This window comes from Sorex fumeus, unplaced genomic scaffold (genome assembly GCF_029834395.1).
Source record: "Sorex fumeus unplaced genomic scaffold, SorFum_2.1 ptg000072l, whole genome shotgun sequence".
Lineage (NCBI taxonomy): Eukaryota > Metazoa > Chordata > Mammalia > Eulipotyphla > Soricidae > Sorex > Sorex fumeus.
Window position 1 is genome coordinate 56,070,308 of NW_026606129.1, and position 19,368 is coordinate 56,089,675.

At 38.5% G+C, this 19,368-nt stretch overlaps 1 protein-coding gene across 5 annotated transcripts in view; it reads right to left on the reverse strand.

The window, feature by feature from the left end:
- The window catches only part of ERC2 (ELKS/RAB6-interacting/CAST family member 2), a 1,123,201-nt gene that overhangs the window by 232,635 nt on the left and 871,198 nt on the right, over positions 1–19,368 (reverse strand). For all 5 annotated transcript variants that reach the window (XR_008794491.1, XR_008794489.1, XR_008794490.1 and 2 more), the window contains one exon: positions 10,441–10,588. Coding sequence is in view for 1 of the 5 variants with exons in the window: in XM_056129131.1 (XP_055985106.1) it covers positions 10,441–10,588 (148 nt within the window). In the remaining 4 variants the exon portion in view is untranslated. The remainder of the gene's footprint in view (positions 1–10,440; positions 10,589–19,368) is intronic.

A 19,368-nucleotide genomic window follows, 5' to 3' on the forward strand; every position in this document is an offset into this window, starting at 1 on the left:
GGGAAAACAGAAACCGCAGCCCACTTGATCAAGTCCATAGTCCTTTCTCCCTGTGGCAGCAGGTGATGTCTGGTGATGCAGGAAGAGATAAGTAGCCTTCTCCAGGCTGCACATGTGACCTCAGGTCAGGGAGGGAGAGAGCCAGGGGAGCAGGAGGAGCTGGACTGGTGGTCAGGGTCAGAGAATAAAGCCTTCTTTTTATACTTTTTTCAGCCCCAGAGCTCAGGGGGGACAGGACCTAAATGGCATAAAATATGGTACCAAATTGTGGGCATCTGCTGGGAAGGGCAGGAAAGAGCTTTGGAATAAGAGCCCTCACAAACTAGGGCATCTATGCTCACTCATGGACATTAATTTTCTTTCCTTCTTTTTATTTTAAGCTCTGCAATGGAATCAATAAACCAGGTATCAAAGTTGTTTTTATTGAAAGAAATGGAGAGACATGTGTGTGTGTGCGTGTGTGTGTATGCGTGTGTGTGTGAGAGAGAGAATGAGAGAGAGAGAGAGGAGCATTAAAAAATTTCCTAATCCAGTGCTACTCTAAAGTAAGAGTTCAAACATTGTTAATTCTCTCCACCCCAAAACGAGAGCAATAGAGCTATCATGAAGAGCAAGAAAGATGCACCCTTGAGTTCTCTGGAAGCAGTGGCAGTCTAAGACCTACCTACTCCTAAACTTAGAGGGCAGGTGCAGACCCTTTCCAAAGTATCCTTGCTGATGACAAGTATCTCTGGCCTTTTCTCCATAGACACTCTCTGTTTTGGTAATGAATTCAAATGTTCGCAGAGGCAGTAACGAACAGGTTAAAGTTGAGGGGATTTCAAACATGTCTAATCCAATAAGAGGCTTGGTAAAACATGCGTTATCACTTAAAGAATAAATGTTTAAAAATAGAGCACAGATGTGAATTTTGAATAAAAGAGGGAGACAGACAAAGAAAGAGAGAGAAATCCTCTTGGCATTTGTGCACTATTCTGTTTTGGTCACTTTCAGCTCAGCCTGTAATTCTGATGTGCTCTTTCAACTACTAGATACTGTAGGATGCTTCAATTACTAAAGTGAAGCAGGAAAATCACTCTGAAACTTAAAAGCCAGATCCATCTTGCCCGTTTGTATATTTCTCAAAACAGTGCAATGTAATCACAAGTTTTTTTTTCTTTCCAAGAGGATATACTTAATTAGAAAAATTTAGAAAAGTTTTTCTAAAATTAGCCAAACTTACACTAGAATTCTCGAAAACTTAATTATGGATGCAAAAGCATTTGTAACAAAAGATAGCTATTGGATTGATAATATACAATTCACAGGATTTTCTACTTTTACAAGAAGCATGTACTGCAGTAAAAGTACTGCGCGCTAACTGATTGCACCACTATGCCAAACACAGTAACAACAAGTCTCATGATGGAGACGTTATTGGGTCCACTCGAGCAAATCAATGAACAACGGGAGGACAGTGACAGTGACAAGAAGCACAACTTGTCCTCTCCAAAAATTTTAGTATTTTGGTAATGGCCAAAGACATTTTAGGTTCGATTTCCTCTGTACTCCTCTCACCAACCAAATAAAGCACTGTAGCACTGTCCTCCCGTTGTTCTTCGATTTGCTCGAGTGGGCACCAGTAACATCTCACAACAAATTGTGAGACTTGTTGTTACTGTTCTTGGCGTATCGAATACGTCATGGGTAGCTTGCCAGGCTTTGCCGTGGGGGCAAGATACTCTCAGTAGCTTGCCGGCTCTCCCAGAGAGGTGAGGAATTGAACTCGGGTCAGTCATGTTGGCCGCTTGCAAGGCAAATGCCCTACGGCTGTGCTATCGCTCCAGTCCACCAAATAAAGCAATTTGTCTTAAGTGTTTTATGAGCTAAAATTTCTTCTGCAGATAGTAAAGATGATAAAAAATCCAAGTTTCAAGAGAAAGGTCTGTATTTTCTTCAATAACCAAAGAATACCCAGCATATTCCCTCCAATGGGGATACAGGGCTCTAGGAATGTTTAAAGATGGGAACTAGAGAGGTTTTTTTAAAATATGTTTCCACTCCAATGTTGCAGAAAGTGGCATGACAGAGTCAGCTTGATGCTGTGGAAAAACAGACTTCGGATAAAATTTGAGAAACATGAATCACAGAGAAGATACTTGACTTCCACAAACTTTGTACTTCAACTGAAAACTGAAGAGATTTCGTAAGTATTAGGGTGGAGGTTCTCACCACCAAATAACAGTTCCAGGATAAGAGCAGATGAGTGTTTTCTCCAATTGCTTAAAGACTACGAGGCACACCAAGTTGGTCCGGTTTTCAGCAACACCAAGCAGTTCAGGTTTTACTTCCAAGAGAATGCCTTAACTTCATCCTGCTGAGAAGGGACCTTAGTGCGTGTGTGTTTTTAAAGACGTACTCTAGAAAATAGAAGGAAGGTCAATTTTCCCTGAAGAGAGTGATAAATAGAGATGTGGCTAGATTTTACCACTGGGACCTGAGCAGATTAACCCAAAGTGAGTCTACAGTTAAAACCAATGCATTTGCAATTTAGCCATTCGATCTGGGGCAAGTCTGTGATGCATTATAATGCTGGGACCAAATCAAGCTTTTCTGGAGCCCATCCAACCACAACAGGATGCTATGGGAACCCTACTAGAGTTCCTTCACCACTGCCTAATTGTGTTCATCTTCTGAACCATAAAGAGTAATTAAAAGTCATCTGCATAGGATGCAATGGAAGTGTACAACTTTGGCCTCAAGTGAAGGGGAAAAGAAACCCCTGGTTGTTCCTTCCACTCAGGTGCTTCCTACTTTAACTAGCAGGATGGTTTCATCTCTGCTGACAGGCACTTTTGTCTAATCTTTTCTGTCCTCAGAATCTGCTCCTATACACAGTTTGTAGGGTACCTTTTGGCTTCTCCTGTTCTTAACTACACTTATTTGGCTAATTCTTGGAAACAGTCTCATCATCTTCTGGACAACATTGGGAAGGAAGAGACTATACCTAAATAAATTACAAGGTGCAGACCTGGATTTTTCTCTAGAACGTTGGTGTGGGTATAGGCTTCATTTTTCCCCCACAAATTTTGAGGGCAAAGACATAGGATTAGTGCACCAGGTTCTTCGTTTTAACACCTTTAGTTTCCTACTTGACTAATGTTTTTCCTTGTAGCCAAATATAATGCCCAGAAATGGTAGAAAAGAAAAAAGAAAATGAAACACAATTTATCTCTGATCACAAAAGTATTCTAACCAGTTCTGAGAAATAAGCTGGTTCTAATTTTAACTAAACAATAGTGTCTGGCCCTCATTTAAAAAGGCATTTTCATCAGGATGTACATATCACTACTTCAGCACAGAGGGAAACATTTGGGAATAAGGCTTACAGGGTAAGATTTAGTTTTAAGCTTTCTTCAAAAACTCTTTAGCAGCAGGAAAATCGAATGATTTCAGAATTAATTATTTTGATGTCAGTTCTTTCTTCAAGGATAGAAGGCAAGAGTTGGGAGGATTGGATCCAAGACCAAAAGAAGAAAAGATGGCAATTTTTCATACTATTTTTAAGAACTAGTCTGTTGAGAGAAGAGCAAAACATCAAAAACTTAACCCACTTCCAACAGAAAAATTATTTGCAACTTTACAGAATCTGGAAGCCACATTAAAAATATAAAAGACATAGAGTAAAAATCATCAGAGGTGTGTGTCTGTGAAGAAATGATATGGAACTTATATGTCTACCACCAAAATAGAATTAATCCTTTGTCTTTTTTATGCAACATTAGCAGAAATTTAATTTGTACTCCTCTCTTGCTTTTATATCATTCTCAGCCTTGAACCAACCCAAATGTCAACACCTAAAGAGTGTCATAAAGATTCTTTTGTTGTGAAGCATAGTTAGAGTTTATGGACTCACTTCATATCACCTTCTCTAGTGTTCCTGACAGGTGTTTAACAGGATTTTCGTTTTTTTTTTTTAGGTAACTTGATTTATGAGACACTCAGAAGTTTTCAGAGCTAAAGTGGAAGGATTCCATTTATACTAATAAGTAACCTCTGCCACATCTGAAATCAGTGGCATTTGGGGAGGGAAAGAACTCCTTAAATTGGAGGGGATTTGAAATACAATATGGCAAAATGATTGGGAACAAAGATTCAAAGTGGCCAATATAGCACAATATTCAAGGGTGAAGTATCTCTATAAAATGTCTTTCAACTTGGCAGTAAAGAACATAGGACAATTATGTGGTCATCATTTTGTGAACAGGTCTCATCTTTTCTATCAACTCCTCTAGGCTATTGGTACCTGCATGGGATACCTTGAATAATAATTATGAGAGTAAGTCTACTTTAAATTCATGATTAATTGATGATTTTTCTTTTTTTAAAATAAGATATACTGGCAATTCTGTCACTCATTCATCCATTTATGTAATTTACAAACACTTGCCAAATGCCTGTTATGAGGTAGCGATTGTAAAAGGTCTGCAGATAAACGATTCATGAAATTAGTCATAAGAGTTTAGGGAAAGATGAATAATACAGCAGGTAAGGTGCTTGCCTTACATGTAGCTGACCTGGATTTGATCCCCGGCATCTCATATGGTTCCCCAAGCACTGCCAGTAGTTCCTGAGTGCACAGCCAGGAATAATCTCTGAACATAGCCAGATATGCCACCTTCCAAAAAAAAAATCTTATGAAACCTCATTCTCAGTCTTTATGGGTCTCATAAACTAGTAGAAAAGAAACTTACTATTCAAGTGATAAAAAAAATAAAGGCAAAACTGTATTTGTTACAGTGAAATCACCGTTGTATACATGTTACGGAAATGTCAAATTGGTGATTTTACTAAACTGAGAAAGTTCCAAAAAGCTTCCATGAAAAAGTAAAATTTTTTTCAGTTGGACTGAAACTATTTGGATAAATAGTTTTCAGTTTGGTGATAAAAGGTGGGTGACATGTTTCTGGCTATTAGAATCACATGGGCATGGCCCTAAATACATGGTTTTTAATGTGTCTTATGCTGGAGCGATAGCACAGCGGGTAGGGCGTTCGCCTTACAAGCGGCCAACATGGCCGACCCGAGTTCGATTTCTCCGCCCCTCTCGGAGAGCCCGGCAAGCTACCGAGAGTATTCGATATGCCAGACACAGTAACAACAGTCTCCAATGGAGACGTTACTGGGCCCGCTCGAGCAAATCGACGATCAACGGGAGGGCCTTTACCTTTACCTTTACCTATACTAACAGCTGAGGAAACCAACAATGATAGCTGGAGGGTCTTGAGTATAGCCTGAGATTTATCTTTTAAAAATATATATATCTGTCTACGGAGGTTAGAATATTGAGCCTGTCCTGAGGCTGGCTGGATATCTAGAAGACAAAGAAAGCATCACCCTAAGTAAATCAATAGCATGGTAGCAGGTACTATTGCCCACCTTCCTGACTTATCAGAGCAGATAAAGATCTGGACTTTATAGAAATGTGATTCAGACTGCCGAGGGTTAAGGAGGGCATTTTTGTCAAAGGGCCTGTTCTTACTTAGCTTGAAAAATCTCATCAGCTGTGACAAAAAAATTCTGGCATTAGTTCTCATGACATCACTTGGAAGCTGCAATGTTTTTTTTTTTTTAATGCGATTTAACCAATAGGACACCTTAAAGACTGGAACTTGAAAAGTAGTTTCAGTCAGATAGCCATAAACTGAATCACTAAGGATGATTCCAGGGAGCCCTCTTTGTCTTAAGGCTGCAAGGTAGGTACATTCTGCTTTCAAACACAGACTAGGTCCAGAACAGACTATTCTTAGCAGATCCCATACAAGAGTCCTATGCAGTCTTCTCTACCCACTATCACTGTAACTGGTCTCTTGTCCTCTTGCCATCCTTGGTCTATGTTTTTCAACTATAATTTACTTATTTATTGTGTTCATGAGTTATTACTTCTCTCCCCCAATCAGATCTGTTAAAAGTAAGCTCTGTGAGGAATGGACCTTCATCTAATTGATCATGGATTTATTCTCAAAATGTTTAAAATTCTAACATTGAACATGCATTCAAAATAGTTGCTGAGTTGAATGTTATTGTGGCACTTGGTATCACCAACTAACCAATTCTCTCATCCTCATGTGTTTAAGAAGCTTTGGAGGTGCAGGCTGGTCAACTGGAACTGAGTTTCTCTGAAGCTATCTGGGAGATATAGGGTTAAGCCATGGCTCACAGCCTTGCTTTAGGAAGGCAGCATTTGGCTATAAGCAAAGTGTTAGTGCTACTGTAGCACACTGGTGCATCTCTACACTGCCAGTAAAAGGTTCTATTGTTGTCAAGTCATCTGGCTTCTTTCCAGAGCCATGATTAAATCAACTCTAACATGGAATGATGCTTTCCTCACAGCAATAGATAAAATATCTGTGAATGACTACTAATAACCAGAGATCAATGCTGACAGTAGGTATGAAAATATCGATTGATTAAGAAAGGTGAAGTGATGGCTATAAACTTATATATACCTACAGTGCTTTGCACAGAACTTAACACGTAGGACTCACAGCACTCATTCTCCAAGTATTCATTGGTTTTCAACTGTGTTCTTGGCAGTGTGCTATTACTATCAGGGATTATCAATGACTAATTCTTATTAATCATTAGGAATGACATGAACACTGGAGAGTCATTCCACATGAGATGAGAAGACCTCAAAATGAAGCCTCTCAGTAGACAGATGGCCTTAGTATCCTTGCAGAACACAGGGCAGATGTACACCAAAACCCATGATTTTCCCATTTCACTATCCTTAGTGCCTGATAAAAGCTCCTGACCTTTTTGGTTGGTCACAAAGTAGTGATAATTGAATTCTGGAATTTACCCTTCAAGGAAGTATCTTCTTCGAATGACATCTAGCCGATTCATAAATTTAATATGCATTGTGAACTTCAGTATGAGCTTGGAGCTAGAGACAGTGTTCTGACATATATGCTCGCTGCTTTCCAAGAGCTTTAGGAGAGGGTAGCCAGAAGGCATCAGTATTTGTCTACCATTTCTCCCCTACTTCAAAAGTGTTTTCAGTGACCTGTGACTCCCGAGTATGAGAGAAACAGGGACAATGAAATAAAATATTTAAGCCTGAAGGTTAAAGATGAAAGAATCCATTCATAGTAGTAACACTTATAGTAGCAGCAGCAACAATAGCAGTAATAGTACAGCAGTAGTAGTAGTAAGAACAGTAGCATCTATCTATCTATAGTTGTAATTATGTATCAGATATGTTAAAAGCACTTTATATATTTTATTCTTCACCGCACTTCACCTTTTGTGTTATTAGCCCAATTTACAGATAAGAAAATTGAAGACCCTGGAGGTATAATCTTTTGCCTTTGACCACTTAGCTAACAAGTGCTAAAGAAGATACATTCTAAGAAGTCAAACAACATATGGCATCAACAAAATTCACTTATAGTTCTGTGGCAAGGGGACTCTTCAGGTAGCATGGTATGCACAGCTATGAAGCATCCAACCTCAGTGTCTCTGGTTTCTTCCTTAAGAGTATAAGTTCTTCACTTTCACCAGGAGTTGATGAAATAATGCGTGAAATGCCCTTAAACTCATGCCTGGCACAAGATAAGAGTCCCAAAGTATTACTATCTATTAATGTGATCAAATAGCCTACATCTAAAAGCTCCGGTCAGTATTCATGCCCTGTTCATGGCATTATTTGTAAATGGATTTTTGCACACTCCTTCAAGGTTTACAAACAAGGGAAACTCACACCTTTTGTAATTTTCCTCTGTGGGCTGAATTCCCTCCTGAACATGGACTGTGTGTGTGGGTTCCAGCCAACACATCCAAAGATTGGAAGCTCTAACACATATAAATTTCATTCCATGGATTCCTTATTCTATATGCTCAAATCTCATTTATGGCGCCTAAACAAAGGGGTGGATAATTCTGGCATCTAACCATAGTGTGGCTGTGAAAATCTGAGACAGAATCCTTGATGAACATGGATACTCATTCTGTCACAGAGTAAACAATCACATAGTAAACAAAAGGGGTGAATTTTATAAGCAAATTAACTATTCTCCTTAGAATCTTTATCATTTGCAACAAAGATACATAAACTCATGTGCATTTTTATAATCTGTGGCCAGGAGGGTGTGGGGAGGATTTCAAACCTAAATCACTGTGGAGCACATCCTCCTCCTCCATGGCCTTTTTTTTTTTTTTACAACAGCCCTTCAGACCTTGCTTTAGCTGAGGCGGGAGCCTAACTCTGCATGGCTGGGGTTTCCCAAATGTGCCCCATGATACCCAAAACCAGGCCTGTCATGAATAATGAGGGCTTTGTGCAGTTTCCCAGGAGCAAATTGAAGGGCTACACTCAAACCTTCCTGGAATCCAAGAGTGCATTTTCATGATGCTGGGGTGGGGGGGGGGGGGAGCAGCCTTAAAACATTCCTTACTGGGGAAAATAGAGGGAGATATAGGGAGCAAAGTATCTAAGAGACAGAAAGAAAAATTCATCCATTATGCTGTAGAGAAAGGCCTCGGGTGGCAGCCTCTGCTGGGCAGAAATGCCAGGTTATTTAAGAAGAGCTGACCCTATGCAGTGACCACCAGGTCTGGAATCATTGGAAAATATCCAGTAAATAAAGTTATATGATAAATCAAGACATAATACTATTATCTATGATCCCAAACTTGATGGTTTCCAAGTCCTGGAAATCATCTAAAGAGGTGGAGGTCAAGATAGGCCAAAGTTCTTCTGCACACGCAACCCCCCATAGAAGGGGAGAGTGTCTCCTTAGCAGCTGACTGACCTGAGGCCTTTGGATCATGTATGCATCGTAGCTGGACCCGTAGTACTTGGCCGTAAAATCTGGGCTGTAGCCAGCATCACATGTGCATGGTATATTCGAGCTCAAGGGCTGTTTCCTAGGTCTATAAACCTGTGGGAGAAAGCTACAATGGTTAGGTGTAGGAGGGGAGGATGCAGGGCACATGGGGAGGAAGTAGGAGAAAGCAGAGGAGGCTTGTTTTGGCTTTCTGTAACCAAATGGGTAGAAAAAAACCAAGATTGCACAGCCCCAAAGAGGTGAGACTTAAGCAGTCCCTGAGCCCCAGAGCCAGCGTTAGCAAGGCATGCCACTCTGTGGAATGACCCCAATGCTTGGCAGTGGCTGGAACCTTCCCTTTGCAGGAGAGCGCACCCAGGCATGGCAGAGGTTTCTCTCTTTCTTTCTCTGTCTCTCTGTCTTTCTCTCACTCTCTTTCATTCTCTTGTTCTCTCTCTCCTTTCTCTCTTGCTCTCTCTTTCTCTCTCTCTCCCTCTATCCAAGGAGGCCCAATGAGAAATAGACTCTGGTTTAGGGTTTAAGAATGCCTTTTCCTTTGTGAAGAATAAAAGGAAGCCCCCAGTTATAGGGTATAAGGGGAGGGTGTTTTTCCCTTTGTGCTATGCTTCATCCTACCATGAGAGTTAGTTTTAGCGACTGAAATCAAAGCAGACACATGCCAAAATGTACAGTGTAGGATTTAAAGAGTTCTCAAAGTCATATGTGGATCCAGCTAAGATACGGGAGACATCATTTGAGACCACTGAGCATTGAGTCCTTCTAAACGGGGATTTTTGAAAAGCTAGAACCTGAATTAATGGAGCTATTGCTTACAACAGTCCACAAGTTATAGAAGGAGGAGAAGCAATCTCTGCAGCTCTCAGGGATGATTTGCAATTTGCTTGAGGTGCAATTATATGCATTCAAGCAACCTTCAGAAAACCCTCCAGGAAGCAAAGAAGTTTCTTCACAAATCAGTAGTATGTTCCTCCATCCTTTCATCTAAGAATAAATACAGCAGTACAGAAAGGAGTAAAAAACAAGATAAGTGTCTATATAGCTGATAAAAATATTTAATTAATAATTGCTGGAAAGGTCAAGAATAGCTCTGCATTGCTAGGATCTAGGAGATGCTCCTTGGTCTAAAGTTCATGGAAGAAACAGCTGAAGAACCAGGTAGGACATATTGAGAGAAAGAAATCTAAAGAACTGGATGAAGGGGAACATTTATTGGGGGTTGGGTAAGAGGAGAAAGTGAGCAAGACAGAAGGTAGCAGCTCCAACAGAAAGTGCTCTGAATCTAATTCATAGTACTAGAATTTATTCAACAGTCACACAAAGTTCACTAGAAGGAAGAGAGCCAAGAGCTATTTTTTGGGGAAATGATACTAATACAAAAGAAAGGAAAATAGCACCGGCTGCAAATTACATAAGCCAAGGCACATGCACGTAGACAAAGAAAAGCAGTAGAATGGTGTTTTAGTGGAAACATGGGCCATTCCACTCCTACCTGGCTTCAGCTGCTATAGCACGCAGAATGGACATGAAAAAATGAGGACTAGCTAAACCCAGAGAAAGCACCCAAAGCCCCAAACCCAGCATAACACACTTTTCATGCAGGAGACCCCACCTGCTGTTTCAACTGATGCACTAGACGATCTTTTTCCCGCTTGAGGGCCATGACTTCATCCTGTGTCTTTTTCTTTTTGGAGGCAGACAATTCCAACAAGGCAATGTTTGCGTCTTTTTCACTGATTGCTGCAAGCAGAGCTTCCTGTCTGGTGAAAAAAAAAAGTTGTTGTAATCATTTTTATAGAGTGAAAATAAATTACATTTCATAGTTGGGATGATCCACAGAGATTATTCCAGTTGTAAAGAATTCTGCCTAATATTTATGACAAAACTACCTCCATGACTCTCAGAGTAGGTGGGGTGTTTCGGTTAGAATTCTTGTGACTCACACACTATTGTTCTCTGAGAGGAGCACCTTTCAGTGGCTTATGGAAATAGTTACATACTAGAAATGCAAGAAATTAATCTGAGCAATCAATTCTAATACTTTTTCATTTATCCATACATTTATCCATCTAGCCATCCATCCCACTAACCCAATTATCCATTCATCCAGTTTCAAACAAGAGTGTAGGTATTCCCATGTAACCCAACAAAAACAGGGAAATATTTCAGTATGAAGCATTATTTTTTTCATGGGCTGGAGCAATAGCACAGCAGGTAGGGTGTTTGCCTTGCACGCGGCTAACCCGGGTTCAATTCTTCTGTCCTTCTTGGAGAGCCTGGCAAGCTACCGAGAGTATCTTGCCCGCATGGTAGGGTCTGGCAAGCTCCCTGTGGTGTATTCGATATGCCAAACACAGTAACAACAAGTCTCACAATGGAGACATTACTGGTGCCCACTTGAGCAAATCGATGAACAAGGGAGGACAGTGCTACAGTGCTATTTTTTCATGCGATGTTTTCTTTCGTAGGTAGACAGCAATATTAGAGCTAATTTTCCACTTTAATGTTACTAATAATATTTTAGTCTTTTTTTTTTCACTTTAATTTTACCAACATCCACTGGGCACTACAAGTAGCAAGTCTAGAATTCACCCTTAATTCCTTTCCTTCCTTCTTCATTCAAATTCATTGACAACTTACTGCAATGGCTATCTCTTCAAAAACACATACACTTACATGAAAGGACCTATTGTTGCCAAAGTTTTCCAAATTATCAGCATCTACTTACATACTCCCCTGTCTCTATGATAAAGAGACCAAAGTAATTTTTAAAAAATTATAGGACAGATTTCTGCATTCTGGTGAAATGAAAATCTCTTGTGTCACCAGTTATATACCAAATCAAGAGCTTTTATTAATTCCTATAGTGAGTTGATGCCACTATGCCACCTCTCTGAAGGTGTCTTATTCTCTCTTCTCCTAAAGTATCAAGCTTCACCATATTATATACCACCAGCCTTTTGTAGTCCTTGAAAATGTTCTACTTTTTCCTTCTATTTTCTTTTTGGCTTTTTGGTTCACTCCCAGCAATGCATAGGTGTTACTCCTGGCTCTGCACTCAGGAATTACTTCTGGCGGTGCTCAGGGGACCATATGGGATGGCGGGGATTGAACCCGGGTCAGTCGCATGCAAGGAAAACGCCCTTCATGATGTGCTATTGCTCCAGCCCCGTTCCACTTTTTCTTGCATCATAAGCTTCTCTGCCATTTTTTTTTTTGTTCACAAAGGCCATTACCTTGTGCAGCATCTCATCTTTAAGGTCTCATTCACAATTACCTTGCTTATATCATGGGTATCAGAAATGTTTGTTCAAGAAATAAATTAGCTTTGCATTTTAACTTTGAGGACAACACTATCCAACTTTTCCTCTCATTAAAAAAAATTACATTGTCTCCTGCTTAATTTCTAATCTTTGTTTTCTAAAAAAAAAATAGAATTGTTTCCTCCCATCGTTAAAGTCCAATTTTGTGTCTGTTGCAAAGTTTAACCTAAAGTTTTGGGGAACCATTTTTGAGAAGGACATGACTTTTCTGGTGTCCTCCATTTAGTATTTCCACAAGGAAAGTCTTGTTGCAGTTGTTTGGGTCATTTCTACAACCTTAGGTCACTCTGGATATTGTAGAACTTCACAGCTTCAGTTAAGCCTCCATATTGGAACTCATCTTTATACACAAGTCCCAGTACTGAATTCTGTTTTGTCTTTCTTTCACATCCATCCCCAGTCCCCAGGCCTGCTCCAGATGTTTTGACAGAATGGTCATTATGTGGATCTCAGACTTTCCTTCCTTTTTTATGACAGTGATTTGTATGGACTTTTCTGGACCCTGTTAATGCCAGGCAGTAGTAGCTTCTGTATGAGTCCCAGTCAAACATTTGAGCAGCACTATGTCAGGAAATATCTCCACTTTTCGAAGAAAACCAGTGCAGCCTTAACAACCGACTACAGCAATAATATTCAGCTTCACAGAGCCTGTCTCTCCCTGAATAACATCTTGAGACAATAGACATGCTGGCTTTCATTGCTAGAGCATATAAATATAGAAAGTCAACCTTCAGAGGCTGTACAGGCTTCATATCAGGGAGTGCCCATTTGCTAACTTCTCAGACTTAACTACGATATACCTAAGGGGATTACAATATTTTAGCCAAACTGCCAGAAATTTGAAATGTCTAAGTGAAGCCTTTTGTTTTTGTCTGGAGCTACATCCAGGGATGTTCACGAGTTTACTCTTGGCTCTGCACTCAGGAATCACTCCTAGAAGTTGGGAGACCATGTGTGATGCTGGGGATTGGCCTTAGTAGGCTACATGCAAGACAAGTGTCTTAACCACTGTAGTTTTTTAAATATACCTAAAATATTAGTATCAGTAAAATGGAATATTGATAGTAAACCCTTAAAACTCATTCTTTATAGTTGTATGTAGTCATTAAAAATGCTGATAAAAAACTTACTGATATGTGAAAACATATTTGTGGAGAGAGATCTTTATATAAATCTCATATTTCTGCACACTTTGGGAGCAAAACATTTATTATTTTTTCTCAGAGTCTTTCAAAAACATTCTTATGATGAGTAGTATTGAGGGTTCTTTTCCAGTGGAACCCACTGCTTAACAACTATTCATCTGTTGTGTACTCTTGAGATTGAAGAAATGAGAATTAACGTAAATGTGATAATAACATCAAAATACATTCAAAATTATTTTTATAAAAGTATATTTAAAAATAACTCATCAACATGGATATTCTTGTTCACAATGTTTTCCTCATCACAATTGTTTTGGCTGTTTCATAAATTATGGCATTTTATCATTATGGAAGTGATACATACAATTAATGTTAAGAGGATTATGTGTATTTTGAAACTCTTATTGAAATATTGACCACACACTAACCATACCTTCTCCTAAAATAAGTTGATTTGGGATTTTTACCCTATGGAGAAGAAGCTCCTGTTCTCTCTTGAGTATGATTCTCTCTCTCTCTCTCTCTCTCTCTCTCTCTCTCTCTCTCTCTCTCCCTCACATTTATCCAATTTTTTTAAATAGAACTATTTGCTTCACTAAAAAATAAGTTGGTCGAAATTTTTCACATCATAAGATATTTGTAAAAATATTTTGTATGTGTTAAACTTTATTTGGCTATTATCTGTTTGTACAGATTTGCTGAGAAAACTGTTAAGTCATTATAATACATACACAGTCTAAGCAATAATCTTTATAAAATGATTTTAAAATTACTCTTTATTAGGTTTGCACATTATTTAAGTAATCATTTAAATTTCTAGTCTAATTCTGCATGTTTATGTATTTCTACTTTCCATACATTAAGTCAGTTTTTTTTCAATTTTATTCTTAGAATGAGAGGCACAAACATGTATTTTTGTAAAGACGAACTTCAGTTGCTTTTTCTACATACTATTCTACACTTTAAAAATATTCCCATTAACCAATCTGCTGATGTAGAAATTTAAACAATGCAATTTAAACAATGACAAATATATGAAGGTCTGTTTAGAGAAAATGGAATATACTAGAATAAATTAGGAAGTTAAGTATAAATGTTCCTGCCTTTGTTCCTCAAATGGGGAATTTTGATCCAGCCTTTCAGAAATGGAAGAACATTACTGGCAGGTCTAACACAGATTTTTTTAAAAAGCAAAAATCAAAAAATTGTACCAAGGATAACACACTTAATTACAAATCAGAAATACAAAGAAAAGTTTTCTTTATTATTTTGTTGTTGTTGCTATCCCCAGTAAGTGTATTGCCTTCTATTTTGATGTCATTCTAGATCCAATTTACCTTTTCAGAAACTATACTGTTTATCAAACTGAAGGAAGTTTTTAATATGCTTAAGATCACTTTCGATGCTTAATCTGTCCTTTTTACTTGCTCACACAGAACACAGAAAGAACATATACACTCATCTTTAGACGTTAGTGGGGTTAAGTATACGCCAAAGTCTTACAAAATTATCTTTTGAACACCACAATAGTCCAGTATACAATTAGTAAGGTGATCTGTCTATGCCCCCAAATGTAGCTTAAAATATGAAAAGGAAGCCCAAATATGCTTGAAAGAAAGATAAGATAATGTAAAGAGAAATAAATCTATATGAGTCTGCTGAATGCCAAGCTAAGAAAGTGAGCCATAGACAGCATTTTATCAAAGTACAGCCTAAACAAACGTCAAGGGGAATAATTTCTTTAACAAATATGGGCAACAATGAAGTAAAAGGAGGGGGAATTCTGTGCCCTTGCATGCATTTAGTCAGGGTTAACAATGGATAAAAATATGCGTAAGAACACATTTAATAACCCCAAACTGTCATTCAGTTTGTAGGAGGTAGTCAAGATACAGCTAATAAAACACACAAAAAATGGTTTTAGCCACCATGAAGAAAAAAAATTCATTCATGAAATAAAACAAAAGAGGACGGAGGGCATCTCCCACTAAGATAAATGCCCCCTTTTGAGTGTTGCCTGTGGCTAACCTTCACAAAGAGAGCTTCGGAACCCTCTGATAGTAATACATCTCTACGTCACTTATCACAGTCCATTTAAAAGGGAGCTTTATAAACATTTCTGTTTCACTCCCTGTTGCTGTCATGCTATTAATGATGACATGAGCTCTGAGAAAGGGTTTCAAATTAATTTTAGAACTTGTAAATGAGGCAGGCCAATTAGGAATTGTTATAAATGAGACTTGGGGGGATGGGGAGAAGCATGAATACATTTCCCCCCCTCATGATCACTTGTTTTAGTTAGCTGACCCATCTTTAGGAACACATTCAATTACAGACGCAGATGCTTAAAAATTCATTCCATTAAGAAATGTTTGGATAATGACATACAAGAGAGAAACTACATTATGTATGGTGCTCAGCCTGCAGTCATGTTCTAATCATACTGCGGGGGAAAGAAATTCCGCTCAATCAACTTTTCCCAGTTAATTACTGTTTTCTTTCCCTCATGACCCTGGATCTTCAACCATAAGTTCAGTAGGAGGTGACTTCAGACAGACGTGAGGAAAGATCCTGTTCAAAACAGACTCTCTCTCACCCCCAGGGTGAGGGTAAATGGAGGTTTGCTGGGATCAACCCTGGAGATAGATGCTCATTTGCCTACATTTTAAAAGTTGTATTTTTGATGGATATCTTGAGAAGGAAAGGGCTTCTGAGATCAATTAATACCAATACTACCTACCAAACAATGTCCTCTGTTGGATGCAGAAAGGTCCACAAAGAAAGTGAAGCCACTGGTCTGAATTGGAGCAAGAGATATATTTGAACAACCACAAGTTTTAGCAAGACAAAGAACATACCAGATTTGTAAAGGCCGGATTTAGTAACCCAGACTCCCTAATGCGGCTGGTTCTCTGTCGCCCACCTAAAACTGACCTCAAAAAATAGTTTGCTTCAATTACGGAGAATTCAGTCTTTGAAACCTAATAGCATGAGCTTGGAATTTCCTAACTCAAGGGCAACTGAATCTCTTGAAAGTACTTTTCTCTGTGCATCAGTTGCAACCCCACTATTCACTCCGAGAACAACAAAGGGAGGCAGCTGGTCCATCATGGTCATCATCCTAGTGCAAAAAATCAGCAAGCCTGATGGCATCAATGCAATCGACATCAGGACATTGAGATGGTAAAAGTCAGGACCTGCTCTGAAGGGATGTTGGTGAGTCTGAGGTCAAATGGCTTCCCCCTGGAAAAAAATCCCAAGACCAGAGAACAAGCGACTTCCTAGATTATCTCTTGACTCTCATATCTCTGGAGAATTAATATAAAGGAGAGAAGACTGGAAAAAAAAAGAAAGTCTGTGTTGCAGAGCACATGCATGAGCTATTATTAACAAGACGAATCTGAAACATAATAATTAATTGATTTTTAAAACTTGAACAACATAAGAGACCCGTTCTTTTGATTGACTTAGCCTATTATGGGTTTTTGTTGTGGTGGTTTTTTTGTTGTTTGTTCACACGCCTTACAATTCCTGGCTCTCCAATCAGTAATCACTCCTGGTGCTTGGGGAAACATATGAGAGGCCGATTATGATTTCATATAAATATGCCCACACAAATAAAATATTATGAAAGGCCTTAATATGGGAATGTACTGATATTTTGTTGGTACTTTTGGAACTAATATATCTGGGTTTGAATCTTAGCAATTTTGTTTACGTCATCCAGAGTGATTTGTTTAATATCTCTAAAACTGATAACTCCTCCTGAATTAACTAAGAAGTCTAATAGTAAGTCTCCTTTGAACTATTGTTAAGATTTAAATTCAATAAAAATGAAAAAAGAAAAAATTATAATATAATAATGTAGGCAATGAATATTTACTTATTTACTAATATTTATTCTGTTCAACGGCTGGCATTATTAATAATCATTATTTTAGAACAGACAACTATAAATGGAAAGATTAAAAGCACTGCATTATTTTCTTTCACTCTCTCCTTCATAGCAAACACCTCTCAGCTTGCCAGTGGGTCTCTTATGTGATCTCTAAGAGATCCCTCTAAAACTGGTTCCTGTTACATCATATATTTGACCTTCATGGGGTGATACTTACTTTGCAAACAGACCCAGAGAAAACAGAGCTTTGAATGTAGAGATGAATCCATTCATCATAGAAGCGTTCTATCACAGTCCAGCCAGGTACGACTTAGGCAATAACTAAATTGTACAATATAATTCCACCAAAACTTATAGGAAAGGCCACCTAGAAGTGCTCAAGGTATCCTTTCATACAGTATATAAAATGGAAATGGGTTCTGAAATATGCCCTTGTAAAAGGCAAGGTCAATTGCAAAGATCTAATCGAACAACCAAAACTAAATTTTTCTTGATTTGAAAAAAAAAATCCAAAACTAAAAAATTGGAAACTTTGGATTGGAGCAATAGTGCAGTGGGTAAAGTGCTTTCTCTGCACATGGCTGACCTGGGTTTGATCCTTGGCATCTCATATGGTTCCCCAAGCCGACCTGGAATGATACCTAAGTGCAGAACCTTGAGTAATCCCTGATCTCAATTGAGTGTGACTCAAAAACGTCCACAGCAAGAGCAAGGACAATTGGCAAATTTAGGATACAGGAAGGGCAAGTGATAAGAAGGACTCCTTGACCCACTAGCACATCTAGGTTTAGGACTTAATGTTGAACAATCCTCATTCATCCTTCTTATTCCTTTCCAGTGGTAACACCTTTCTGTTACTGTTTAACTATGACAAGGTATATGTCAATGTGAAATACAACCAACCAGTTCTTTAGAAGGGTCATTGATGATAGATAATAAGAAAATCAGTTACACCTGGTCTTCACTGTGGTCCAAAGTTTTGCCCAGCATGCACTCATTGTCCACGGATGATCAGTTACTGTCAAAAGACTCTTCTCATTTTATTAACTCTTTCCTTGGAAATAAATAAATGCCAAGTCATTTATTTCAAGACTCATGCCACCCCACCCTCGTGGTATCTGATTATTTACATATCGTTAAGAGAGATTTTGTATGCGTTCATGTGTGTATGCATGTAAGCTTCCCAAGATAAGCATATTTTCATTTTCACTCTACTATATATTTAAAACCAGTAAGATTTGTTAGTAAGTCTTCCCACAGAGCAGCAAATTGCCCTCCTCTATCTTGAACTAAATATTTCCCTTCTTAATTTGAAATTTTTGTGTTAAATCAAACCTCCCTTTGTTTATGTTTACATGAAATCAAATATTCCCATAGGCTAAATTATAATGAAAAACAAAACAGACTGTCCTGTCATTGCTGTAAGGGGTGGTATGTGTAGACGGGGGCACATTCCAGAATTTTGTTAGCGCAACATTTGAAGAAAATCGAATTAAGATTTTTTAGAGATCTTTGCAGAAAGAGATACAATAAATAGACTCTGCTGGGAGCTGATCTTTTGAGAGAGTCACTTTCATAGAAAGGAAAGCAGCAATTGTTCTCTACAACTGGAGAATGGAACAGGGTAAGATTTCTGTGTGTGCTGGGGGAAATGGAACAATCAGACTTGCAAGCAGCAGCAGACAGTCATCATACCTGAGAATAAAAGAGCCAAGCATCCTTCCTTCAACACGAAGCTGTTTTCCTTTGCTTTTGTCTGCCACAGAACTGAACCACAATTAAGACTATCCCAGAGGAGTCTTCCTTTGGGAAATTGAAGGCTTTGAAAACATCCTCCAAGTTGTAATTGCTCATGTAAAAGGGCTCAGCTTCTTTGGGATTTCCGTTTTTAGGTCTGCCATCTCGTGGCCATTCCAATAAGTACTACACTTTTCCATTTCCCCCCTCAAGTAGTTAATATCTCCATGATCAATGTCATAAAAACATTGACAAAGTATGCATAAAAAGACAACAAAAACAAAAGCCATGGAAAGATTCATGATCTAAAGGAATCCTCAGCATTTTTGCCTACTAAATCTTTTTCTATTCACGTTTTTCATTCCTTGATGAAAATCCATACTCAAGGTATCATTTATCTGATTATCAAATGCTAATTTTATATTGTGTTGGGCATG